The 27594-nt window shown below is 42.2% G+C and overlaps 3 protein-coding genes across 5 annotated transcripts; 2 read left to right on the top strand and 1 right to left on the bottom strand.

Moving 5' to 3' along the window:
- The first annotated feature begins 1748 nt into the window (after nucleotides 1-1748).
- Nucleotides 1749-12614, top strand: tuft1a (tuftelin 1a). Its single transcript, XM_076109296.1, has 12 exons — nucleotides 1749-1829; nucleotides 6918-6995; nucleotides 7832-7933; nucleotides 8035-8121; nucleotides 8351-8401; nucleotides 8551-8637; nucleotides 9677-9787; nucleotides 9926-10149; nucleotides 10251-10356; nucleotides 10463-10546; nucleotides 10780-10874; nucleotides 11532-12614. The coding sequence occupies exons 1-12, from the start codon at nucleotides 1761-1763 to the stop codon at nucleotides 11602-11604; spliced, it is 1167 nt and encodes a 388-aa protein (XP_075965411.1). The 5' UTR covers nucleotides 1749-1760; the 3' UTR covers nucleotides 11605-12614.
- A 143-nt stretch (nucleotides 12615-12757) lies between these two features.
- On the bottom strand, nucleotides 12758-18047 carry ltap1 (lipid transport auxiliary protein 1). 3 transcript variants are annotated; one of them, XM_076109297.1, is made up of 7 exons: nucleotides 16775-18047; nucleotides 14788-14889; nucleotides 14553-14661; nucleotides 14435-14479; nucleotides 14186-14352; nucleotides 13831-13889; nucleotides 12758-13711 (listed from the first exon to the last, which is right to left on the bottom strand). In XM_076109297.1, the coding sequence occupies exons 1-7, from the start codon at nucleotides 16901-16903 to the stop codon at nucleotides 13495-13497; spliced, it is 828 nt and encodes a 275-aa protein (XP_075965412.1). In that variant the 5' UTR covers nucleotides 16904-18047; the 3' UTR covers nucleotides 12758-13494. The 3 variants fall into 3 exon arrangements, with proteins under 3 accessions (XP_075965412.1, XP_075965414.1, XP_075965413.1); XM_076109299.1 differs by having other exon boundaries at nucleotides 17555-18047; XM_076109298.1 differs by having other exon boundaries at nucleotides 17748-18047.
- Nucleotides 18048-18709: 662 nt separating this feature from the next.
- On the top strand, nucleotides 18710-26670 carry LOC142969209 (uncharacterized). Its single transcript, XM_076108942.1, has 7 exons — nucleotides 18710-18827; nucleotides 20894-23747; nucleotides 23845-24040; nucleotides 24189-24287; nucleotides 24381-24630; nucleotides 24738-24854; nucleotides 26079-26670. The coding sequence occupies exons 2-7, from the start codon at nucleotides 21142-21144 to the stop codon at nucleotides 26240-26242; spliced, it is 3432 nt and encodes a 1143-aa protein (XP_075965057.1). The 5' UTR covers nucleotides 18710-18827; nucleotides 20894-21141; the 3' UTR covers nucleotides 26243-26670.
- Nucleotides 26671-27594: the final 924 nt, after the last annotated feature.

Raw genomic sequence — 27594 nt, 5'->3', positions numbered from 1 at the left:
TGAAATAAAAGACATTTGATGTCTATTTATTCTTCTTGTGTTGGACGGAGTGTGAACACTGGACTGGGACTCACGCTGTAGTCTCAGACTTGGATGTATGTAAACACACAGATCGCTCATAACTGTCTGATTTGTGGATCAGTCTGTCTGAATGTGGTCACCTGTGGGATGTAAACACACTGTTGTGACTCGTATTATGATTTAGTAACTGGGACACATGATGACATACTGTAGTAAGGTTTAGGTGTGTTTGTTATGACCTCATTCCACTTGATAAACCAACCATGAAACAACAACACCCTCTAAAGAGTGAACCACATTCTTGATTAGTATCTATTGCAGTCAAGAGTTACCATGAAACATCACTGCACTTTTGGGATATATCTTTTCATTGGTGTCTATTGAATATACTACAGCAACATTTCTTCACATGTGAAATGTTTCTATCTCCGCCTGTGTGTGAGTTGTTTCTTGCCCCTGTTTCAAATTCACTTAGTGTCATCCCTTGTTTGCCACCGCGAGCTGTTGTTTGCTTCTCAACAGCCATTAATGCCGTTAAGGTCTTTATCCAATTTGAGGTCTGTGTTGGCCCGGATAAGCCAGCAGAGAGACGCGTTCTGTTACTTGTGCTGTGTCAGCTTGTTCCAGGTCGACCTCAGTCAACTCTGGAAATATGCTGTTTGTCATGCGTCACATTAATGCTGTGTAAACACTTAGAATAAATAACCAAAACATTCATATCACTGATTGATTTAATGTGTTTTACTACATATTTTCATTGCTGTTGACAAGCACACAAAATCATTTTTTATTTTTCAACTGGTTTACATTGATTTTCCTTGGACTCTGCTTTATGGGTCACAGTGAGCCAGTCTGCATTTACTTTTTTGTTAAAGTTGCATTATCCTTTTTGTGGTTATATATTTACAAGTACAGACTGAACTGAAACGTTTCTGCTGCACAACCACACAACCATAAGGCAACATAATAAAACAAAACAGCAGCATGATGTTCACTGTGGATGACGCAATGTCTCTAATCTTATATGTGAAATTTAGTGAAAGAATTAAAAACATGCAAATTATACAAAGAAAAGAGTTATATTTGCAATGATTGTATATTAATTCTGTTGAAAAGAGCATTGAATCACACTTAATATAATGTTTTTACAAAACACCCTTGAAAGTGCTTTAAATCAGTGAATGTAATACCGTGTTTTCCATTGCTTTGTAAGCTAATAGGAGACACTTGAACAGGTTCAGTCAGGGGGTGAAACCTCATGAATAAATAATGTGCGCCTTTTGGTAAACTGAGCAGTGTTTGCGCAACATTAAGCAGGAGTTGACCATCTATAGTCCAACCAGGTCATTCTGCCTCACCCTTTAAAAGCATGTTATCCAGTCTAATAATACAACCATGATCCTGATGTATTGAACCAGAAGTACCGCAGGCAGCAGGTGAGTCCTCTCACCCTCCCCTCCCAGACATTCCGCGGACACCCAGTTCCCTGTTTGGCTGTTTCGGTCGGTTTGTGGGCGGGCTGGTTGCTGTGTCTCACTCCCACAGTGACGTGGGTGAGAAAAGTTAGTACAATGTGCTAACAGGGGAGGAGGCTCACACACACGAGCACACCGGTCTGAAGACTAATAACAGCAGCAAGCTACCGTGGACGCGCAGCAGAGAGACCAACGGAGGGAGCTTTATACAGTTCACTTTTATATATTTATTTATTCACTTGTTTGTTTGAGGAAGTTTTATTGATGTCAAAGATGAACGGGATGACGAGAAGCATGTGCACATTTGAGGACATCAGAAATCAAGAGCATGGGGTAAGTTACTCGATATTCACATGCTTCTTTTTCAATCAATTAGTGAATCATGCAGAAAACCAGAGGTGAAGACCTCGGTTCTTCTTTTTGTCCACTCTGGTTTGTGGAGCTGCTGGTTCCTTTTTTCAGATTCTAGATCTTTCACTTTTAGTTTCCTCTCTCATTTGTCTTGACGTGACTCTTCTGTTGCCTGTATTAGAGGCTCTGTGTGAATCTGTGCTTCTGTTCAGGCTTCATCTCCTCTAAGTGGTGTATTTACTATTAAGTCTCTGGCCTTGTTCTAATTAAAGTATTAGCCCCCAACCCCCCCCCCCCCCCAAAATCCCAACACAGATAAGAGTCCAGATAACATCTGTGCCTGTCACAGTTGCCTTCTGCCCTCATCACTTAAGGGCTTACAGTTGCAGTTGTGACAGACTGCTCAGGAGACAAACCTTTAAACACTTTTCTTGTGCAGCACCTGTGCACGATAGGTTTACTTAAGCAAGATTAAACATCACACTTTGCTAGATACTTGTTCTGTAAATGAGTGATCAGCGGCTGCCCGTGGCATGTACAGTAGATAAGCTGTCTCCTCCTCTGTCTACGAAAGCAGAGGTTTAATCATTTACCTTGCCTGAAAAAAGCAAACAGTTTTCCTGCTCTGTGGTTTATGGGTTTGCAGAGCAACATGACACTTTCACCTTATCAGCAGCCTCCTGCTGAGCTCAATACCTGTCAGCAGCGACAGATCCACTGAGCTCGTATCGGATGAAATTCTCTGCAGTGAACATTCCCCACCATGATTATTTTGGATTAAATAACTGAGTGCGATTAGAGCAGAATTTGAGAGCCAGATTTTGCGTCAATGGCCGACACTTAACTATCCAGTTACTGTTGTCTAACTGTACAAAAAGGTCAGAGTGTACAAAGGGCAGCGCCACTCGCACACCTAATAAACTGATTATTTCTCTGGAAGCGGTATGTGAAACTCCGCTTCTGTTTTATCTATAATGCGTCCTTAACATGCGACTGATAGCACATTTGCATGAGCTTCATACAGAAAACAAATTCATCTTTATCACAGTCAAATAGTCACCCACCTACAGTTATTTACATATCTGATAAGGTTATTCAGGTCGGACTAAATGAACCGGCAGACATATTTCACCTCTACATGTAACATTTCATAATGACTTATTAACAAGAAGAAGAAACCCTTCCTGTTCATCAGGCCGGGGGAGGTCAGTCCATACGGATACATGAGGAGAGGGAATGTGCATTGTGTAGCAGGGAAAGGCCTTCAGTGGGTGTTTTGTTGATAAGTTCCCTGGAACTGAGATGATATGATCTGAAATGAAACAGAAGGAACAGCCAGGCCTGGCTTTGACATAAATTGTTACTTAAAACTTTACAGTAGTGACCAAAGTCCAGCTATTATTTGGGAATAATTTGAAACTTGTGGTACAATTTTTTCCTCCCTAAAGCCCCAGTGTGTTGAGACGATGTTTTCTTCTGTGAGGGGCACTTTTTAAAACAATGCCACAATTATCCCTCCAGCCGTTTAGATTCCCTGTGACTTAACACATTCCTTCTGTCTTTGCTCATCCTAATGTGTCACGTTACTGGCTGGGAATGAGCCAAACATGACATATCCTAAATGCATCAATGTAGAGGAACAAATAGAATATGTCAGATCACATCTGGTTCGCACGCTACACAGAGCAGGAAAAACCACAACAACAAAATAATTGATAAGTGCGAGTCTGCCCTGATGACTTTATGACACATATCCTGGACTAACTGTTTACCATCAACGTTCACTGTTCAGGTTCTCACGTGATGTCAAACACACGCAAACCTCCCAAGGCTTCACTTCACACCTCAGTTAGTGTCTATCCTTTAACTTAACCCTTTAGACTGCTGACTGACTAAAGGGGCAAGCTTTGACAGTCAAAAATACCCCTCACCACACTGGCAACTACAGCTCAATACTACTACTAATTTAATCCAAAAAACAGGATAAACTAGCGCTGCAACTAACAATCATTTCCATTATTGAGTCATTTATTAAATCTTTTCTTGATTAATCATTGAGCCACTGAATTGTCAAAGAATGGGGGCGATCACAGTTTCCCAGAGACCAAAGTGACATTTCTGACTTGTTGCGTTATTAACAATCATTTGTAACTTATATAACTTCTTAAATTCTTCGTCTCATTTCTTATTCTTTAAACATTTCCTGAGCTCAGTCATAAATTTGACATTTTTTTCCTGCAGTTTCTGTTCAGCTGCTTATGTAAAGATGACTTTCAAACACAAATGTACTGAGGAGTTTGGCAAGTTGTGCTTGTGATAAAAAGGTATTGTAGAAAAACATGTTTGTATATCTTCTTCCTTGTAGAAGTCAGGTAAAAACAAACCTCAGGTTTTATGTGGGCACTGGTTTTGAAACATTACCTGCAGCTCAACTATTCAGCCCTATCGGCTCACATCTGTAGCTGGACAGAAGACAAACGTGGCATCTGTGCAGCAGGTGTAGGAAAGCAGTACTTGTAGAATGCAGGCACAAGATGTGTTGCTGTTTATGGCCATGATACCTGCTGCTGAACATCGGGTACTTTTCCTAAAGTGGTTCAGAGCTCTAAAAGACATTTCTGCCCCTAATTCTGCAGCTCTGTCTGTTCATCAGCAACATTACCAGGTTGGCAGTCACATCTCAGTTAATTCGACTGGCATGATTCACAGGCCTCCTGATGCCAAAGTCCAAAACAAAAAGCGTCTTCATATCGATAAATCCTTTCAGCCCGGCCGTACCCCGTGATCTATTGTGCTCTTTGTCAGTGCACCCAGCAGTGCGGACGCTGTGTGTGCGTGCTTGGTTTCAGGTTTCTGCCCTGTTATAAAGGTAGCGTGTACTTTGCACGTGTACTTTTATTGTTTGTTTATCGGTGCGTGAATTTTCCCGTGTGTGTGCGTGCGTACGTCACCTTCCATGAGCCCATCCAACTGGTCCCTTTGTCTGTGTTCCCAGGAAATCTAGTATTACAGGTTGTCTTTGAAGGTGGTATAGACAGCATTTTTGAGTGCGTGGATATAAAAGAGAGAATAGGCAGAGAGACTAGCGTGTAAATAGACAATGGCAGAGTAAGGATTAACGGGGTCTTTGTTTGGTTGTCTATGAAGAGCCAGAGAAGTTGTATAATGATGGATTCCTTCTTAACAACCCTCTCACTGTTCTCCCTTTTTCTCCCCCTCCCCTCTGTTCCCCCCATATAATGGCTGTGTTGGAGCTTTCAGGTACTTGTAATATGAGAGGAAAACATGGTGAACAAGTGGGGAATTTTTGGCTTTCAGTTTTGTTTGTCATAGTTGGACCCCCACCCCCAACTATTACGCTATTTCCTCTGCCTTTTTTATTGTTCGTTAAGATTTTCAGTCCCATCTGTCCTGCTCTGCTTTCTCTTCCTGAACAGATAACCAGCTTCTCATAAAGGCTCTCTGTATATACAACACATGGCCTTTCTTTTATAACCTCTCTCTGTTCTTTATCTCTGCATTACACAACACAGCCCAGTTCACTTCTCCTGTCTGGCTAATATCAAGGCTGGGACATTCTGCATATCAGACATGGTTTCCATGCAAAGCGAGAGATGCAGTACACACTTTGACTACCACTTTAAAGGTAAAACAATTGAGTTTAAAGTAGGACTGCCAGTAACAAATATGTTCATTATTGATTTGATCGTTTCGTCCATGAAATGTCAGAAGAAAACAAAATAATGGAAAAAATGTAATATTAGTTTCCTAAAGACTGATCAGAAGTCTTCCTTTGTCCAACCAACAGTCAAAAACCTGAAGATATTTAGGGTTGGCGTGGATCCCAGCTCCTCCTGTCCGCATGTTGAAGTGTCCTTGAATTAGACACTGAACCCCAAGTTGCTCCCCCGGTCAAATTTTATGAATGTTATACTATGTATGTGACAATTGCAAAAAAAAAAAAGTGTCTTTGGCAGTTTAAACAGGAAAGGCAATGTGACATACAGTAGCTGGTCCTTTTTGTACTGCAAATTATGTACTAAAAGCAATACTGTACAAAAGAGTCAAATATGGACAAACGAATGATCAATGCGCAAACACAAGCCTCAGTTCTCCTCTGCCAGACTCATTACTTATTAAGCTTAGGCCAGTATAATATATCATCAATTAATCTGTGTGTGTGTGTGTGTGTGTGTGTGTGTGTGTGTGTGTGTGTGTTCTTCTGTGGAATTGGTTTGCATGTGTCCGCTTGTTTATATTTAACCGCAAGAGAACATTGCAGCCATTTCTTCCTTGCCTGTTGTCTGTCTCAGAGCTGACATGATTTAGACTCCATGAGGACACAGTGAACACATTACGGAAAGATAAACGGAACAAGATTGTTTGGCTGGAATGAGTTACAGACTGTCCCTGACCTCCTCTCCCTCACATCCTCATACTTATACCTGCACACACACTCACTGGGTATCACATTTAAGGGGGTTCCCTGTGCTGGAGGACACACACCCAGTCACATCCCGCTCAAGACTTTTCCCGTCAACGCGACTCCCCTCCTGCGACTAAAGAAAACGTCTCGGAGGGTTTGTGTGTCTTGCTTTCTTGCAGCGTTTTTTGGCATTTGTTTTGCCTCGGACTTACTCCTCCCTCTCACATTGTTAGAGTGCCAGAGTTTATGGCTACTGTGAGGATTCTGTTTCCATGGAAATGTTCTGTCTTGCTTGACATTACATTATCTGCCCACTTTCCCAGAAATCCAGCCTCTGCTTCCAATTGGCTGTGAGCGCCTGGAGAGTTTCCGCCTAAAGTCCCTCTGACGTCCACAGCACACAATTTAATTCAAACAATCTGTCTCTGTGCAGCTGTGAAAAACTTTTTGCTTTTTCTGACGCTCGTACCCCCTCTCTCTTACTGGTTACTCTCGCCCTCCTCTTGTTTCTGTCAGTGAGTATGACTCAGTCTCTCCTCCTCTTCCCCTCACCACCTCAAAATAGTCCAATCAGTCTCTCCATCACATAACGGTCTCTTTGTGGATTCACTTCATCGTCTCATTTCTTCGTTGCCTTTTTTCAGGAGGGGTGCAGGCGACTGCGGCTCACACTGCACGACCAGAGGCAGGCAGCTCAGAGCACGGAGCAGCACAGGGACAAGGTAAGAACTTCCTGCGCCTGATAACTTGGGTTATAACCTGGACTGTAACACCAGTGCAGAGAGGGAATCACAACGGTAGGAGATAGAGGAGAGTAGCAATGGGAAGAGTAATAACAATCCTCACTGTTTTAGATACATGGTTTGGACAATTGAGGGTTTATTATATTATGCTTTATATATAAATTGACTTTTCATTTTTAATAGACGACACTTTTGTTGTCGGATTTGTTGTAAGACAAAGGCAGAATGATCTGTGATTTCTTTCGAGGAGAGAAACACCAGCAGCAACAGTAGCACTGCGTAGTTTTCTTTGGAGGTGAAGGTGCTATCTATCATTCAGGCCATATTTGGATCTGAATGTTCAGTCAGTTAAACTTCCCGATGATCCTCAGAGCTGCCGTTCCTCCACAGAAGTATCACGGCATATTCCTAAACACAAACTGCACAGAGACTCAAACAGCTCGGCGTTTTTTAATACCATGGTTTTAACACAAACTACTCAAAATGTCTCAAGACAACCATTTGTTTCCCAAAAACAGTGCCAAAGTTAGATTTAAAAAAACAAAACTATTTTGTGTGTCTCTGCTAATGGTTTAGTCTGAATACTAAATGTATGTATTCAGTTTTGCCCGTTGGTAGTTTAATAACATTGTTCATATGATTTTTAAATGGATGTATTCCTGACTGTTGCAATATTCATCAGCAACATGCTCCAACTCCCCTTCTCTTCCAGCGTTAGCAAAAACACAGTGACGATGTTTGGAAATGTACCACACCCATCCTGACGCAACACTGTGCATGCCGCACTGTTAACTCCTCTGCTCTCTAACCTCCAGCCAACTGGACGTGCTTATGCGCTGGTGCAGCTGGCCACTGACAGGACATCTCTGAACCCTGAACCGGTCAAATCTAAAGAGGAGCAGGTGGAAGTTATCAAGGTGGGTGTGGCACATCATTGGCTGTTGCTTTTGAAGAAATAAATGGTGTGCGTTTGTTTCATGGTCACGTCTGTGTTTAACATCTGTGTTTGTCTGTCCAGGTTTATCTAGAGGCCCGCAAACAAGAGCAGCATAAACACCAGCAGAGCCTGAAGATGCTGTCAGACGAGGTTTCCCAGATACAGGAGGTCAGTCTCTGGACAGTATCTTCTTTAGCTCTGACACTCATTTTAAACCCACGCACAGTCTCTCCACCCCGTCTCCTGGATCATGAAACAATTTGCATATTTGCAACATGTAAATTCCTCCTGGCTTCCATACATGTTTTGTCTTGTGTTCATCACTTCCTAGAGAACATACACATGTTAAAACATTATAAAAATTGTGTGACTCATTATATGTCTGTATTTCACACAGGTGAGGTATTGCCTGAAGACACTGAGGGAGCAGATGGCAGCCAAAAACAAGGTAGGTGTATTTCAAGCTGCTTTGTTGTGCCCTTTGCCATTGTTAACCTTACATCCTGTGTGCTTAATGGCATTTCCTCAACCTCTTTCGTCTCCATCTTTCACTCTTTCACTCTTTCCTGGCTGACTTCCTCCTTTTCTCTTTTTCAGCCACTCACAAACGGGTGGAAAGTTGGTCTTCCCTTCAGAAAGAGCCCCTCGTCGTCCCAAAACGGAGGACCCAAAGCTGACGCACAGGTGAACATTCAAAGTTAATAAATAATAATAATAATAATAATAATCTTGCATGCATTTCATAGCCGCAGTCCACCGTCTGTGTTTTTCATCTGGACAATGTGTGTTTCGTGCGATGCCTGTAAAGCGATCACCTGCCAGAGGCACACAGGTAGAAGGAGGTATAAAGTTAAACACAGAGTGTAAATATGCGATAGCACCCCAGGGTGTATTAAAATGTGTGAGAGAGCCGTTCCAGCACACACTGTTCCTCTCCCTACATGTGTTATTGTGTTGAGGCCCGCCTCATTGTTCCCAGCATTCCACAGATACCTCTCCTTTAATAGTTTTGTTGCTGTCTTTGAGACACACACTTTTAGCAACCACTAGTACTATCTGCGTGTCATTAATGTTGTGTACAAATACAAACAGAGCTGGCACCATTGTGTTTGGTTCAATAGTTTTTGTGCCAATTATAGCATTTAGCTGTGACTCACGCTATGGCTCACTCACAGAAGCGTTGCAGAAATTAGGAGGACAACGCTGGTCGTGATCCAACTGCTCCAGTGACGCACACAGACACACCTGTTTTCTTATGACGGCCAAATCCACTGAGCTCCAATGAAACAAAAACAAGATTTTACATTTATCATCCTGAAAGCATCTATGTGTCTATCGATCCATCTTGGATTGTTGTTTTTAGGCCATTCCTGTGTACAGTTTACGATATAAAGCTTTATTGTTTTACAACATTAAATAATAGTAGGTGTGGCTGTTTTTGAGACTGATTAACAGGAAATGCACTTTAGGTCAAGATGAAAACAGATCTTGACAAAGCGATCTAAATTACTACAAATATAAAATACAAAATACCTGTTTTGTATACGTATTCATCCCCTTCAAGTCAGAATTTATCTGGAAATTTTGCTCAAGGTGGCCCAGGAATTGTGAGGGAACAAGTTCAATCACAAATTCTCGACTGGATTAAGATCTGGACTCTGACGCTGCCACACACATTACAGTATCGCTCTGCTAATCTAACACTACATTCTGTCTCCTTTAGGAAGCAGATGAAGAAGCCGAGAGAGCCAAGCTGAGGGAGGTCAGTAAGCGCTTATATGCACAGCTACAGGAAGCAGAAAAGAAACACCAAGAGGACAAAGAAAGGCTGCAGGTAACACACAGAGCTTATGTTTTACATATGAATCATCACAAATAATGTACACTGCATTTTGGTTGCACTGAAACGGTACTACATTTTAAACTAAAGTAATAAAGTGTCCCGTCTTTTTTTTCTCCCTGCCTCTTCCAGGCTGAAAGCCGCAGGCTGAGAGAGTGTCTCAACGAAGAGGAGGAGAAGTTGAAGATAACAGAAGAAGCCAGCGAGAGGAAAGACATGCGCATAGACGAGCTCCAGAGGTTGCTGGGAGGGATGGAGCAGGAGAGCTCCACCCTGCGAGAGGCAATGCGCAGCCGCGAGGACGAAATGCGCGAACTGCGCAAGATCAGAGAGGAGGGCCAGAAAGGGGACCAGAGGTCAGTCAACACAAACACATTAACAGCATGAATGATTATCTACCAATCAGTGACAGATAGATCACGTGTCGCGCGTTCTAACTCTCTGCGTGTATTTTTAGGACTGAGCAGTTGGAGAGGGAGGTGGCTATTCTCAAAGAAAAGATCCACCATCTGGATGACATGCTGAAAAGCCAGCAAAGGAAAGTCAGACACATGATTGAACAGGTGAGGCGCACATGTGTGAGACTCTGTAAAGCAAACACATTGTCTCTGTTCATATTTGTGCAGGATTTACTGACTGTTTGACTGTGTGTGTGTTTTTCATCTTTAGCTCCAGAACTCTCGCATGGTGATCCAGGAGAGGGACCGCGTGATCAAAGAGCTAGAGGAGAAAGTGACTTTTTTGGAGGCTGAGGTGAGTTCTGCTTATTGTCTCCTCAAATAAAGAACATTTTATGGCTCATCAATAAAATTTAGAATAAAGAGTCGCGGTTAATGGAAGTGATGGACGGGAGAAAGGAAATAAAATATCTGCAGATAGTGAGGAGATATGAAAGGGAAGGAGATGCAACCACTGTCTGTTTTGTGGTCATATTAATATTTATTTTGGTGTTATGTGGACTGACCCCTGATCTCCTGTTTGTGCAGAACCAAGAGATGCATGACCAGATGGATTACTTCCTGGGAGGACAACGGTCAAATTCCTACCTTCCATCAGAGCGCAACCCCCAGATCGTCTACAGGTAACTTGCACTTCCTCTTAATATTCTTTACACCCGCAAACCTTGTAAATGTGCCAGTCCTACAGGGCCTATTCTTGCCCAAGCAGGATTTGCAACTTTATTTAAATTTAAATTTTGCGAATTTGGTGCAACAGGTCCCAAAATGCAGTACATGCAAACACACATGAAATATTCACCTATAGAGTGCCGCAGGGATGACGTATTTTTATAGGCCAACCTCGAAAGTTAGAGGTTGGTCCCCTTAACAAAAAGCCAATGGGATTTTTCCATTAGTTTTTGGATTATTGTAGAAAATAAGCAACACAAACAAACATGTATGATGCTTACACATTTTGTTCAGCGATATAATCTTCACAAATGAACGCCACTTTTATGATTTTTGATGCATGAATGCAATCGGCAAAAATGAAAGGTAATGTAATTTACAAACAAACCCCACCAGTTGCACAAATATACACCACAGACTGTGAAGGTAAACCAGTGGGTGTGATGACGTTTTGTAGTCTCATTTAGCCACTTGTCAGCAACTGCCTTTTTTAAGACACGAGACTCATTCCTGCCGCACTGTAATATGAGATGCATACTGATTACTAGTTTTTATACTGTTTCAAAATACAAAATACAAACGACTCATGTCTCTTCCTCTTGTCCCCTCAGTAAACAAATCAAGCCGTCCAACTCATCCAACAAACCACTCCCTTTCATCAGAGTCATCGAGATCAAGTCATGAAGCGGCTGCAGAGCAAAAAAAGACCACAATTGTTAAGAACCACCAAATCTTTGCAATGCAGACTAAAACTGAACAGCAGCTCTGCGACCACATCTGATCGCTTTAACATTTGTGGTGTCAGAGTTGAGCTTTCTGGACTGCAACTACAACACTACCACTTAAACCACAAACACTCTTGAAGGAAACTGTACGTGATGTTTGGCGGCACACGCGCACGGAAGCTTGCTGTGCGTCTGTGCATAGCTAATGAATGTGTGTGTGTGTGTGTGTGTCAGCTTTAATGTAGCGTAGCTGAAGCGTACTGATTCAGCTGATGTGCATTTTAAGTTTATAAATACTATTCATAAATACTGCGTACTTAATGCGAGTGTTATCTTGTGCTGCCCTGTTTTGAATTGCTTTTTAGACCTTTGGCGTTGTTGTATCAAAGCAGAACAGTTGAGCAAAGGGCAGGATGACGGACCTTTTGCCAAAGTGGGTTATGACATAATAAAGCTTAAATGCAGTAATGTAGAAAACCTAGCTAACAAAGCGAGAAGTTTCATGTAACAATCAATCGTTAACCAGATGATCTACTTCCTGTGTAATCATTAGTCACTCGTGACTCTGTTCACTTTGCTGAGTGAACAGGAAGATTTTTAACATGTAAATACTGACGATAGTTTGTATAAGGTCAACACCCTGTGATGTTTTTAAATGATAATATGGTTTTAAGCCCCAAACAACAATGTGGCACTTCATAAAACTGTGGAAGCAGAAGGAAGAAATATGATTTCAAAGCAGTCGCTATTCTACATGTTTCTTGTAAAGCATTTCAGTCCCCTCTCATTGGTTAACCAGACAGCTTGTTTTGTACACACTTTTAATTAATGTGATTTAATGTTTTAATTTCTACCTAACAACTTTCTCCTTTGTATTTATTTATATATGAAAAACACTTTTAGACACTGAGAGGATTTTTTTATGAAGTAAATTTGAATCTATTACTGTATTTGTTTGTGGTTCTCAGAATAAATTACTAAAAATGAATTTAATGTTTCTTTTGACTTGTTACTAAAATGAAGCAAGCTTTAAGAACTTTTAAGATTACTGTGAAGGAGCGCCCTCTGCTGGACACTATACACTGGAACTCATGTAAGAACATTGTGCACCATCATATGTCATTGTTTTATTTGAACAACCACAGAAAATAAAAGTATTCACCTTATAGGAACCCTGATTAGCAAAGAAACACATTTTAGATATCTGGAGGCCAGTCTACCTTTTACAAAAGACAAAAGTCAAAAGACTTCCCCCTGGTGCAACATTCATGATGCATTAATGTACTGGAATACTGTTAAATTGCATTGCACTGAGAGAACTGATTAACAATAAAAAAAGAGCACTAAATCAAGTATGGCTTCTGTAAAACAAACAAAGAAAAAAACCAGGCAGCAATTTCACTGCAGTAGTGACATACATAGATGTAAACATAAGTGACAAACAGTGTGTGTGTCTTTTAAACTAACACTTGGTTTCTCTACAAACATAATTAACTATAAGCATGTTTTAATCCAGTCATTTCAACAAGTCTGCATAGGCTTTTACATTGTGCAATAAATACTGATTGTCTTATGCCATTGCATTCCCCATAGCTCTGGTTTGGTCAAATCAACCCAACCTACTTATACTGCACATGCATTAATACAGGATCTATGCATAGGCTACACGGAGATAAAGAGCACCGAGTCTGATATGCATTCAACTGTAAACCAGGAAATACGTTTGGGTATACGAAGGCAGTGTTTTTATCATCACTCTCTAAACTATCTGGTGACCCGTCGTCGTCCGTAGGCACTTTAATCACCGACGGCTCGACCTCGTCTTTGACCTTTTCTTTTGGATACAATTTCAGAACGAACTGTCCAGAGTGTTGTAGTTGTCTTTGAAGTTCTTCAGCTCCAGGAAGTGTCTGGGCCGCTTGCTGCGCTGCTGCATTGAAGATGTGAGGTAGGTGGTTTGGGTGGGGGAGGAGGAGGAGCTCGCAGGCTCCGCGGTGCTGGTCAGGTCTTTGGCTGCGGACTGGTGGTACTGGCTCGGAGTGCTGGTACCGCTGTGAGACTTGACGCTGAAACAGCGAAGGGGAAAAACAGATTGTTCCCGCTGCAGAATTAACATTCCACGGTGGGATTAGCCTAAAAGGAGAGCTGTAAGGGAGCACTGTGAGGAAAGGGTGGTTTTACTCACACAGAGGCCAATTCAGTCAGAGCTTTGTGGTATTTCAAAAATTCAGCCTCACCAAAAGCCTTCAGACACAAACAAGAGCAGATGACAGGACATCAGACATTGGTCAGCTTTTCATGCAATCGCAATATACAGAAAACACCAGGATGGGCTACATGGTAAAAATGTATGTAAATATAAATGTGCAGCGATGTACAGTACACATGTGCGCCATATGTAAATGGTTGTTTATGGTATTGAACTACAAGGCACACATTTAAACAGCATTTTTCTTGTTATCGGTTTAGACTGCAGACCGTGGAACACAATATCGCTAGGATGTGTTTGATGGGAGCCGATCACACACAGAGACACTGACCTCCGCCCCGTGCCGTGCTTTGTTGTACCCATCCAGCACCGTGTCGATGAGTGAGCTCAGGCGGTCTCCGAACACGCAGTGGGAGTTTCGCAGCTGTAGAAGCCACGTCCGGAGTCTTTTACCCGTCACAGCGGTGGATGTGCCGCCGAGTTCACGGAAAGGGAGATCTAAAGTGCAGGTGGTATTGTAAACAGTCTGTCATGACAACAACACAAAACCGTGACTAAGATAAGTGACAGCAAAGCTTACCAGTGTCTCTGATGGCATCCAGTGCTCTCATCCTGTACAGGGAGCCTGCAACACAAACACAGATTGTTGTGCACACTTAACGGGTGTATGTGTGTGTATGTTTATGTGCTCCACTAACCACACAGTTCTCTTTGATTTAGCCGGTCATCATCTGGGTACAGCAGACGAGGCTCAAAGTGGATTTTCTGAACCTGGCACAGTTTGGCATCAATTTCTTGTCTCAGCTCCTACAGCACACACACACATAAGACACACACACACACACACACGACACACACAGCTATGATATAATAATTAATTAGCAACACATTGTACAGCATCTCACTTCTGGTTCATTGTAGTGTGTGTGGTACCTTAGGAGCATTGTGGCCAAGGGGAACATGTGGTCCTCTACGAGACTTCATGGCAAATCGCATAATTTGTCTTTTGACGAAGATGAATAGCAAAACAAACACCTAGAGGGAAGAGTCAATGGATGTTTTAACCCTTTTAAAGCTGAGTTTACAGGATGCCAGTGGAAGATAAACAGAACAAAATATGTAAATAATTTATTTAATTAATTAAAATACACAAAATATTGATATATTGAACTTACTACGTACATTTGCATGTTTTAATTGTTTTAATTCATTGTGTAGGCTTGTACTTATTTGAGTTTTTTTTTTTTATGCAAGTTTACTTTTACTCAAGTACTCTTCATCACAAGTTTTGTACTTGCTGCATGTGTGTCTGCGGCCGCAAGAGGGCAGAGCTGCACGTGCAGAGCATATAGTAGTAGATAGTAGAGAGGTGAAACTCCAAAAATGACACCTTACAAATGTTTGCTCACGGGCCACCGCTGGTTATAATTAGCATTATTGTACCTCGGGATAGTAACAACATGTTGCAAATATCTTCGACCGAGCTTACAGTAGGGGCTAACATGCTAAGTGTGGCTAACGTGCTCATGGATCCCCCAGCGTTGACGGCGGATTATTGTTTTATTTTACCTTCTGTGAGGTGTTTGAGGACTTTCTGCTGTTTGAAACTGCCAATCAGACCAGACCAGTGTAGGACTCTCCGGATGAGAAGGTCAACAACCTAGCGACTAGTACGCATGTGCGCAGAGTGTTAAAAACTATGTTCGGGTTTCTTTCCTGTGTTAAAACAGGCCTTGACTTTGTTACATTTGCTCTTATGGCTGTCATTTAGAAAAGAGTATTATCAGGTTATGAATAGAGTAGTGCTTTGATTTGTTCCGTGTAGATATGAAACCCATATCTTGTTTATTAGGAAGTGTAATGGACAATCAGAATATCATCGCTTCGTAATGTGCCAAATACGCAGAAGTGAGTTTATAAATGAGGAAGTGTAACTATATTATTTTTGAAAACTATCGTTTTATTTATTGGTCATACTGTAGAATTATAAAACCTAGATAATGTGGTTTAACCTTCCTCCTGTGTTGGCTTTCTGTTACCATCTCTTATGTTAACGGGTCGGTTTTGACCCGTGTCTTAAATCAGCTGTAAAATACACTAAAAACAATTATCTATCATCCAATTTGTTTCTCATCTCTTGGTTACCTTGTTAGGCTTCCTTATCCATGAACATATTGGTTTTAATATTTTTGGTGTGGGCCTCTGGGCCTTTTCTTTGTCAGTATACCCCTCGATTTCAATTAAAAGAATGTTAAAATGAACCTCAAGAGAATCATATAAATAAATAAAAGGTTGTTGTGTTACCTGACTATTACTGAGGGGTATTAGAACACATCTCTTAAATAAATTTGTTTTATTTATTTTTTCATTTTAATATTATTAACTATAGTAACATCTATGGTGTTAGGGTCAATTTCGACCCATATATATTTACTTCAAGAAAAAGGCTCAAAAGTATTTTTTTCAGCACCCATCTGTCCCAGACATCCCTAATGGGGGCAAGCTTGTCAGATATTGCTCTGGTATCTCTGTTGTCAAATCTGAGGACTCTTGATATCATTTGAAAGGTCTGAAGTGACATTGTTGCCCGGAAAATATTTCTGCCTGTCGATGCGTCCCAGAGACTATCAGTGGCCTCATTGCAGGATCTGTACACTCCAGCAATAAGAAGAACACCAATATAAGCATCCAGGTATTCCTCATCAATGTCTTTCCACATGTCGCCATGGACTTTTTTTCCTTCAAGGTTTGTCATAGCAATGATGACTCTTTTTAGTGACAATGGCATAAATAGCTCAAAACATGTCTTGATGTCACTGACTCTCATCACAGCAAACCTTGTGATTCCAGGGGTCATTTTGATGACATTTGCAGCAGCTGCCATGTACATCATGAGGTACTGAGCTCCAACACATCTTACCATTTTTGGACTTGTATCTTTCAGCGGGAGCAGCTTCACCACCGGTGACCTCCTCATCAGACTCATCAGATGTGTCTGTGTCTTCTGGATGCTACTCCACATTGTCTTCCTCCTCAGAAACCTGCTCATCCGTCTCGCTATGCTGCTCTATGTCCTCTCCCTCATTTTCACCAAAAATATGATCCAGAACTTGTCTCACTGAAAATCTTTTCATTTTTGCATGCTGCAAATTGGAGATGTGCACTCTGCAAGTCACCAACTCTATACTGAATTGACCTCACATGTCTGGACATCCGTCTTCGTTTGTTTTGTTTTTGTGCAGGTATACTGGATAACAAGGCAAAATGAGAATCCCCTAAAGCTCACATGATTGGGAGAGGAGCTGGCTGTCAGTGTGTTGGCTGACGGTGCACTTATGATTTCAGTTTTGGCTCTAATTATTGCTTTATAATATTATTTTTATAACTGGGTCGAAACCGACCCTAACAACACAAAGGTCATAATTTCAACCAGAGCATTTTATAATTTAGCGAAAAAAAATGTTTTTGTTTTATTTTGTTGAAATAGAGGTTCCTGACAAAGTCAAAAAGCCTTGATGCAATAAACACATTTTTTGTGGTTCCTTTAAGCATTTAAAACCTAAAACGGGTCGGTGCCGACCCTAACACAAGAGGAAGGTTAAGTCTGACTACACAGTAAATCCTACATTTAACGATTTAATTATACTTCAGCTGTGTTGTAGTGATGCTCACTTGGGTTCAGTAATGTTTGCAGACTCACGTTGCATTGGTGTGGTGATCTGGGAGTCTGGTAAACAGCACTGGTCTTCTATGAGGTGTGTGTGTGTTGTAATGACTCAGCATAGGAGTTAGTGTTGTGCACTTTACAATTAAATCAAAGCAGTTGTAAAACACTTCATTCCGATGTTAAGTTAAACTGGACTTGGATATTACATAAAGTGAAACAGACTCACCAGACTACCGTAGGTCATTACGAGCACCACGTTAACGCTCGAGAGAAGAGGAACAGTCGGCATGTTGAAACGGTGCGTTTAATTTAAACTAAGTAACGTTGGCTGACTTCATTTAAATGACGGAAAGTACGTCCAACATATGACATTTGAAAGGCACGCGGTTTCCATTTAAATGCTCGTTTTTAAAACGCGTTAACATCTAAAAACGTTAAACGAAAGACAGAACAGGGAAGTAAAATAAGTAAAGTGCTTTTCGTCGTTACATTTAGCTGTCCACCCGGTTTGTTGACTTCCGCGGTGGTCACGTGACTGGTGAAGGCAGTAGTGACGTAAGCTCTGACGTTTCTCTGGTCTCTTCTGCCACCTGCTGCTGAAAGCCACTTCACTAAGACCCAACCAACCAACAACAAACAAATCAACAAGCACCAAGGACAGAAAATAAAGGCCAGCATCCACAATCTCCAGCTCGGCCGTCAAGCAAAGTTGGAGACCATGAAATTGCTCCATTTTCACATTCTTGCTGTTTATTTCTCTGTTTCTTGACACTGAATGGACTGCAGACTATTTATATCCACTGTGAGCTCGTGATTAAATATAATAAACTGCCTTTTCTCACAAAACCCTCCGAGTCCTACACCCTAAAGAATGAATTTACAGAACCAGTGTGTCTCTGTGAGCAGGACAGTGATTTGCATCCATTATGCAGAGACACTGAGAGCCATTCTTCTGTCAGGAACAAGGGTGGGTGTCTGTGGAGTCGCACTGGAGCTATTTATCCCTACTCACAGACTTATCTCTGTCCTGAGAGAAGACCATGCGACCAAGACCATGCGACCTACCAACCCCTCTGTATGGCTAATCACTGATTGGATCATTCATGTCCTAAGACTTGGCCTAGCATTAATGTCTCTGACTCAGTTGCTTTTGGCTTTTGACAGGCTCAGAGAGACGTTAAGACGTCCCGTATTTAGCGTTGCAGCGCGCTGATGTAGTAACCACAGTTTCCTCTATCTCAAAGGAAGCAGGTGCATGCAAAAAAGCAGCAGTATGAACATGAGCCTCTACATGACAACCAAAACTGTAAGTGCTTATTAGATATTTAAAAATGTTAAATATCTGTCTGCTTTCTCCTTGAACGACTCAGAGGCTGTTTGTTCCCACTCTGCAGAATTCAGTTTTTGCAAAAACAATTCTTATTATTATTCTTCTTCTGTGTTTTCTTCTTCTTCTGTGTTTTCTTCTTCTTCTTCTTCTTCTGTGTGGATAAAATCTATCAATTTCAGGCATTTCACTCCTTCAGTCGGCATTATGGTCCCACAGATTCTCAGTGTGTCTCCAATAGAGTTTTGTTTTGTTAAACATATGTCATACGAGAGGTGTATATACCTTTTAACAATATTAATCCCTGCTGGTATTTTCTGGGTCCACATGAGCTCTTTGTGGTCTCTGGTCCCAATTAAAGGTGCTCTGTTATTATGTATTTTGATACCTGCTCAGCACAGATGATTAAACTTAGGTTTGCCTTTAGGTGGGGTGATATAATAAGCCTGTGTTGAGAAATGTCATTCTTCTTCCGTTTCACACAATGATCTCTCCCTTGAGCTATGAAATGCTGATGTGTGAGGGAGTTTGGAGTTTTGAAGTTTGCAGCGTCACAAGGGCGTCTATGACACACACACACACACTGTGTGTGCGTGCGCGCACTCCCTGTTTAGTTGGTTACATACTTAACTGAAGTCAGGAATGCTACCCTGTGAGAAGAGGAAAAGAGGGAGAAAACAACAATGGGAGGGGGAGGAGAGAGAGAGAGAGAGAGAGAGAGAGAGTGGACTAGAGGATAAACCAGTGTGGCAAGTTTGCGTCACTGTACTCCATCATGCAAAGCCGATGAAAAGAGACGAGAGAGGAGTCGCTGTAGGGGCTGATGTCATTACAGAGGGCTGCCTTCATTATGAACCCGTGTCAACACAGTGGCGACAGATAAAGAAGTCACTCCAAGAGAAGGTAAGGAACATGTATTTGTGAATGTTGTAATTATGTGAGAGAGTAATGTCGGATGTCGGGGTGCATTTCTATCTTTCTTGCTGTTCAATCGGAGTTTAAAGAACTGTGCCGTGTTGCCCGGGTTACCCAGATGGGAGTCTTTGTGACCTCGCTGAACAGGTGTTTCTGTAAATCGACACTCAGACTCACCTGCATTGGAAAGCACCATAGAGACTGTCGCCAAAAGGTACGCGCTGTAACCTATAAACGGCCTCATATAATCACACAGGCACTGCTTATCTGATTCTTTTGTCCTGTTGTGTTTGTACAGTAAATCAAAAGCTTGCACTGTTTGTGTTCAATTTCAAAAGAGACGATTGGATCCAAATTCTGACTTGATTAATGATCAAAGATGGTTTCACTGGCTTACAGACGGTGCCTGTTGTGTGTGGCTGAGAGCTCCCTGATGAGCCATTGTTCATCAGTAATGCTATCTATCTCTCAGCAGGCTGTACGTAAATCAAAGTGGCGCTGTCCTCACCTTTGTCCATCTTATCTGATAATTCCACCTGAATACACTGTAACACGGTTTCAGTCTGTTGTTGTCTTACTTTGGTTTTATGAGACCGATACGGGCTGCACAGAGACTGATAGTGGATTTTTAACACATTGTTTTAGCTGGGTGGATTGCTGTTAGGGGAGTTTTTCCAGTTTTGGGTTCAGGTTTAGCTGACGATGACAGGTAGTCATGAGTATGTTGCTTGTGTAAACAACAGTTATGATGTGTGTGTACAACAGAGTGCATTATCTGAGTCCCACTGTTCTTTGAATGGGCTCATTGAGTCACTGTGAGGCGAATGTCAGAGGGGCAGGGATGTGTTGCAAAATGACATAGCTGACAGGAGTGAGTATATTGTAGTGTTTTTGGCTCTCTGGCCCTCATGCTTTTCTGTTTCTATTATTTCTTCTTATCGTTTTCATATCTCATCCATTCACTCTCCACTTTATGCTTCCCTGTAACGTCTTGTGTTGACTGTCCTCAACCACTCTGTGCTTCTGTTTGACCATCTCGAGGAGCCAAAGCAACCACAATCCACATTTCATAACATTCCTGCCCAATTCGTTCTCAGAATGGAAATTTGTACATTTTTTATGCTTGGCAGGCAACGGGAGCTGTTCGCTAAAGACTGCAAGGGACAGAACAACAAGAGATCAAGAAGAGGAGCCCAGAGGAGACATCGAGGACACAAAACAGAGAATCATCAGAAGCGGCAGCTGCTGCATTCACACAAACTGCTTCCAGATTTCCGTCTAAAAGACAGTTACTTGCAATTGCATAAAGATCTCTTCCACTCTCTTTTTGTGATTTGGCACTTGACAGCAGATCATTAACTTTGTTTACTCTCAGACAATGGACTTGTCCACGCTGCTTACTCCAGTGAGTGAGTATGATAACCAGAGGACAGAAGCACGCTTCACTGTCCGCTCAGCTAACTCTCCCTCGTACAGTCTCACTCGCAGGGCAGCTGTTAGGAAACCCAAATGTTTTTCGGAGGAGGAGAGGAAGAGTGATGAAGAAGTTGGCGAGAGAGAGAGATTCAGGATGCACACTGGCACAGATGGTACAACCAAAGAAGGGGATCACACAGTCTCTGGTTATCAAGCCAGGACGGAGAGTCCCAGCAGTATCAAAGGTCAGAGTGAGAAAGAGGATACGTCAGGCTACACAACATCTACCGAGCTGAACCAGAATGGCACAGCAGACAAAACTATCACGGATTCTGGCACTGACAGAAGTAGAAAATGTAACCCTGCGTCTGAAAGTCGGGGCAGGACAGACTGGAGGAAATACAGCCTGCCGAGTAGAAGTAAGAGTCTAGATTGGAGAGCAGGGGCATCAAGCACTGATCGTGGCAAGATGGCTGACATGTTCGTGTTGCCAACTCAACGAGGCATGGACGAAGGAAGGACCGGAGTTGAAGGCATGAGTGGCAGGGTGATGTCTTCAATACATGCCTATAACTCCGCTGGTACAAGTAATGTTGTTCAGGAGAGGAGCCCAGTGAGTCACATGAGTGAGACTTTGGACAGGGCCAGTAAAGGTCATTCTCTTCCCACTAGTTTTAGGTCCCTGTCTGGATCTGGCGCTGGTTTCAGAGAGGCAGCTTCTTCATTTGGGCCCAAAGGAGGTCAGAGCATAATGGAGCGGATAAAGAAACTCTACGGGTCAGCTGGTTTCAGTAAAATGGAGGATTGCAGCATAATTAGGGACATCTCAACCTCAGCAACGTCCCATCACAGAGAAACAACAACACAACCCCTCATTTCTACACAGCAGAGGTCATATGAGTGGGCTTCGGGGGGAACCTCCCACAGGCGTTTCTCATCGGAAGAGAAAAGGATCCCCAGTCCAGTGCAAAGCAGGAAATCTTTCACCTGGACACAAAAAGACACTACAGGTTCTGAGACTTCATTTTTACCACGGACAAACAGGACAAGGGAGGGATTGTCAGGGGTACAGTGGCTAGGACAGATCCAGGGCCAGTACTCAGAGGTAGGGGGAGTTAACTTGAGCAGAGGGTTAGAGGAAATGGGCACAAGGTCTCTGGATAGAGCCAGGAGCAGGTACTCGAAAGCAGCTCGGATACGATCTGCAAGGGCTGCAGCAGGAATTACTTCACCCCCACATTCTAACAGTTTCTCAGAAGAAGATAGAACAGTTTCTTTGAGAGATTTGTCTGGTTTGAGGGAAGGAAGAGCAAGTGGGAATGGGAGTAAGGATCATGAAGGGATGAAGGGCAAGACTGATGGAATACAAGGGACATTGAGTGAAGGAACCGAGCGACTTGAAGAACAGGGGGAAAAAACAGATGAAGTAGCAAAAGAAAAAACTGAATTAATGAGTAGCTGCACTGATGATGTGTTTGATTCAAACCCACCGAAAGTGACAATGAAATCAATAGAGAGGAAGACATTCCCGGGGAGGTTGTCGGCCGCCTCTGCAGCCAGTGTGAGAAATAAGATCAATCAGTTCGAGGCTCTCACACAGAGTTTGGCTACAGGACAGGCCCTGATGCCCAGACGGGCCTTTTCTGTGCCAACACATCTCAGCTTGGCTCATGAAGGAGTGAAAAAGAGCGGGTCGGCAAAAGCGATAGGTGGATTGAGACACAAGTGGGAGGGATTGAAAGAGGGAGGGGAGGCAGGTGATGAAACTGAGGAGAAAGTGACGGGAGGAGGAAAGAAGGTTGGGTCAACTAGATCTTTATCACTGGATGAGAATGGACTAAGATCAGGGAGGAGAGAGAGCGAAAGGGATGATTTGGTTGAGAATGAAGGAGAAGAAATGGATAGCACCAACAATTGTGCTGATTTTGGTAAATATTCCAGTCTCAAGACAACCCTAGAAATCCCACTAAATGGAGGCGCTCAAAGAAAATGTAGAAACTTTTACGTAGACGAGACAGATTTTTACACAACCTCAAGCCCTGAGGAGGCACCATCCTCCTTGCAACTGTCCAACTCCGCTGGTGTGCAGAAAACAACACCCCCTAGGGTTACTTCACCTGTTAATGATGAAGACAAGACTCCAACAAACTCTCCGAACAACTCGCCCTTTCTTACACCTACCACACAACCGGAAAACGTCTTTCCCATTGCTCACAGCAAAAATGAAAGTACTTCCGTCCTCGCACAAGCAGCCAAAATCCCCAAAGAAGATTCACCGCTTCTCCCTCGTCCCCTTGCGACTTCCTCCCACAGCAACCTCTCTGATCTCATCTTACCAGATGTCAACACAGCCCATCCAAGTGGGAAGAAACAGCTGTTTCTGAATGCCTGGGTAGCTGGCTTGAAACCAAATATTATGGTCTGGGATGATGAAGAGGATTTTGAGGATGATGATGATGAAAGTACACAGAGGGACGAGGATTCAAACTATGATTCAGACTCCGGAGAGTCCTCGGTGACCATCACGAGTAACATGAGCCAGTCGGATCACAAGAGCTTCTGTGTCAGGTGGGTACTGTAATATGTCACATTTCTGGTTGTAATTATTCCTTTCAACAATTTATAAAAATGTTTAACTCATAACTCTCGTCTTTCCTCCCTGCAGTCTTTCAGACCTGTGTAACTTTGCTGGTGTTGAATATGAGTCGGAGAATGATATCGATGAGTGGCAATCTACCAGCTATCGGACTGCCTCGCTGAGCTCAGACATGTCGGCCCTGTCCTGTGTGTCTGTGATGCCCAGTGAGGAGCTCGACAGGCTGCTGGAGGACGTCAGGAGCGTGGGGGACAGCACTCTGCAGGTACGGTGTAACTTTTTGTGGTCAACAATTTTAACATTTTCATGACTAAGGTCACCTTTCCCATGCAAGTTGCACACCACAAAATCAATCATACATAGGACAAAAAGTACAACTTCCGTCTCATACTCACTGCCTTCACTTTTTGCAGGACTCTAACGATGTGCAGGTGGTGGTTCTCCATAAGGACATAGGTGTGGGACTGGGCTTCAGTTTGGCAGGAGGCGTGGACCAGAACAAGCCAGTCACTGTGAGGAAACACCCCTTCCTGCTTTCTCCTGAAAAATATTGAAAAGCATCATCCTCAGTCTCCATCATTTGTCCCTCGATTTCTTCCTCCCAGGTTCACAAGGTGTTTCACTCGGGTGTTGCAGCCAAGGAAGGCTCCATAATCGAAGGGGACCAGGTCCTGTCAATTAACGGCACAGCACTGTCCGGCTACGCCCACTGGGAGGCCTTGAGGGTCCTGAGGAGAGCAAAGACTCGGGAGATGGGGGTGGTGGTCCTGAGGAGGGGAGGGATGAGCAGTGTCTGTAACGGGGGAGCGCAGACGATTAATCAGGGACAAACGCAGACTCAGTGCACTGAGACAGGTGAGAAGTGGTACTTTACCAGAGTTGTGAAAAGACATTAGTCCTAAAGCTGCAGCAGTTTGAAGTGAGATACTTTATCTGTGTTTTTGTGCATTTGCTGCTCTCAGGTCAGCATGTGTGTGTGCGTCTGGAGAAGAACACCAGGGATCTGGGCTTCAGCCTGGAGGGAGGTGTAGACTCCAACCTTGGGAACCGACCACTCACTGTACAGAAGATCTTCCAGGGTGAGAACTTAAACGGCCGAGTATGTAAACATCCGATTGTAGTGGGCTATTCAGCCACAATAGCATTAGTGAGCTCAGGCACAGACTTTGGGTGATAAGGCCTTGTTAGCTAATTCATCCCAAAGATGTTGGATGGGGTTGAGGTTTGGGCTGCCTGCAGGCCATGCTAGCTCTTCCACTCCCAACTCAGAAAACCATGATTATGGACCTCACTCTGTGCACAGGATCACAGCCATGTTGAAAGAGAAAAGCGTATCATTTTCTTTAAATATCACAATTATGCTGCGGCATTAAGTTAGAGATGTCTCTCTATAGTCTCAAAAAAAAGTTAAATCTATAAAGAGTTTGATTTATGAAATCGCTAAGGTTACTCTACTGCCAAATAAAGTCGGGAAAGAAATACATGAGCAAAGAGGCATATTGTGACTATTGCCTTTTGAGTATATTTTATTTTTATTTTTTTGTTACTTGGATATGATGGTCCAAGTATTCTTTGTAAATATGCAGAAATAAGAAAGATATCAGATGTGTTGATACAGGTTAAAAAAAAACAGGTTAGGTGTCCATATTTAGATATTGTTATAAACATTCTACATTACCTTTTCATCATGACCGCTGCGAGTTTACCTCTCTAGGACACAACCTGTTTCAGCTTCTCCACTCTGGGAGGCGCTACAGGACAAAAGAAACAGGCCGTCACTCTGATGAACAGTTCAATAAGACGTACACTGTCATTATAGATTATCATTTTGCAGTTTTTAATGAACAATTTGTTCTGTTAATACGTACATAACATCTGTCACTGTCAATATAAATCCTACATGCTGTATCTACAGTAGATAAACGTCTTTACTTGTACATACTGTACATAATCATACGGTCAATTCAATCATTCAATATTTATTTCAAGTCACAGAGCATTTGACATACATACGTATAGATGTTTTATTTTCTATTTTATTCTTGGGCATTGGTGCTTTTTATACATATTTATATAATGTTTGTATTAACACTTATTTTCGCTACTTGTGTAGATAGCTGTCCTGCCTACTCTTAACCTTTATATGTCGAGCTAGTCCCTAGCTGTTATTTCTATTTCTATTCTGTGTTAGTACATTATGAGAGACGCAAAAAAGTCAAATTCCTTGAACGTGCACGGTCAATAAAGCTGATTTGGATTCTTTGTATACAGAAATGTTCATTAAATCCACCTTTTCCCTTCAGGAGGTCCTGTTGACGAGGTGCGTCCTGGTGATGAGGTGGAAGAGATTGAAGGAATGAGCGTGGTGGGGATGAGGCGCCTGGAGGTCTGGACTTTGATCAGAAGACTGCCCCCTGGGCCTGTGGACGTGGTGCTTCGTCGCCCTATTAAACATCTGGAAAAATGAGGATTGTGGAGGTGCTTTGCACACAGTAAAGGAACTAAAAGCCATGCACTAGTGGCTAAGAACCAGACATGATTTAAGTGAGATATCTGTGCCTAATGCCATTAAAATAATTCAACAATTTGTAGTCATTATAACAAATCCCTACAGGAAATATTATCTTAGAGACAAGGTCAAAAATGTGTAATTTTCTCACTTTATCTACAGGATTACGTCTACCTCAAGGCCTGTGATATTTCTTTACCAGCCCATGATTAAAATGCACTGATGGCTCATTCAAGTCAACCAACCTTTGCTACAGATACTTTGGTCAGCTAAAAGCTAGTAATGTGGTGCCTGTAAATAAATATGCATGTTGTAATATATTGTGAATAGAAGCTGGCTGCATAAAGAGTTTATCGAGCTTTTTAATAAATCCTAACTTAAAGTGATGTTTTTTTATTCTTATGTCATGCAGAGGGTGATAGTGAGATATGATGTTATCTTTCTATCAGTTCACAGAAAAAAAAAAGCACAGGACAAAACTCTCAAGCTGAGTAAGTCCTTTTACACATTACCAAACAGAGATACTCAACAGTAGATGTGATAAGATAAGATGTCAATAGCTGTTGATCTCTCCACACACCATGTCATGACAGATTCCCAACTCTAAATGTACCCTACCAGTCAGTTTTCATCAGTTTTCATTCAGAAATCAAAGCATTCTCACCAGTAAGGATGCAGGATCAACTTGTGTCAAATAGTTGACATGCCACAGTCATGTGCCTCTCTGAAAATGATCAGCAAAAACACGGTTCTTTACTCCTACACAGCAATTATTTGGGTTACATAATCCACAAAGGAGTCCAAAGTTCAGTGAAGGGGATTATGGTTACATCTTGTCAGATGATGAGAGGGGCTTCCCTATCAACCGCCTTACCCAACACCTTATTCAACACTCGCCAAGAAGGTTTCACCACACCAGTAGTAATATATTTTGTATTACATGTATTTATGGCTTGTTTTTAGACTGGAATTCCATGGAGCTCATTTACCAGTTTTGATACAATATACAGATACAAATATACAATACACAAGGAGAAAGAAGTTTTTATAAAAACTATTAAGGTATACCATTTTTTTTCATACAGAATAAAGACTAAAGAATAAAGAGTGTACAAACAACTCGTATTTGTCAAATATGCACCAATGATTTGACATTAATGATTCTCATAGTTTTGTAGGTGTTGTGACGAAGGGAGTCGTAATAATGTAAATAATTGTGCTGGTGGTTTTGAGTGCTAATAGATGTGGTGTATTCTCATTTATTCAGTATATTATTGTTACCTACCTGCTGTCTTGCACATGGATGCAGA

The sequence above is a fragment of the Anarhichas minor genome, unplaced genomic scaffold (genome assembly GCF_050575085.1).
Source record: "Anarhichas minor isolate MPS153535 unplaced genomic scaffold, ASM5057508v1 ptg000041l, whole genome shotgun sequence".
NCBI lineage: Eukaryota > Metazoa > Chordata > Actinopteri > Perciformes > Anarhichadidae > Anarhichas > Anarhichas minor.
Note: the sequence above shows the minus strand (reverse complement) of the source record. Positions and strands in the feature narration are given on the sequence as shown.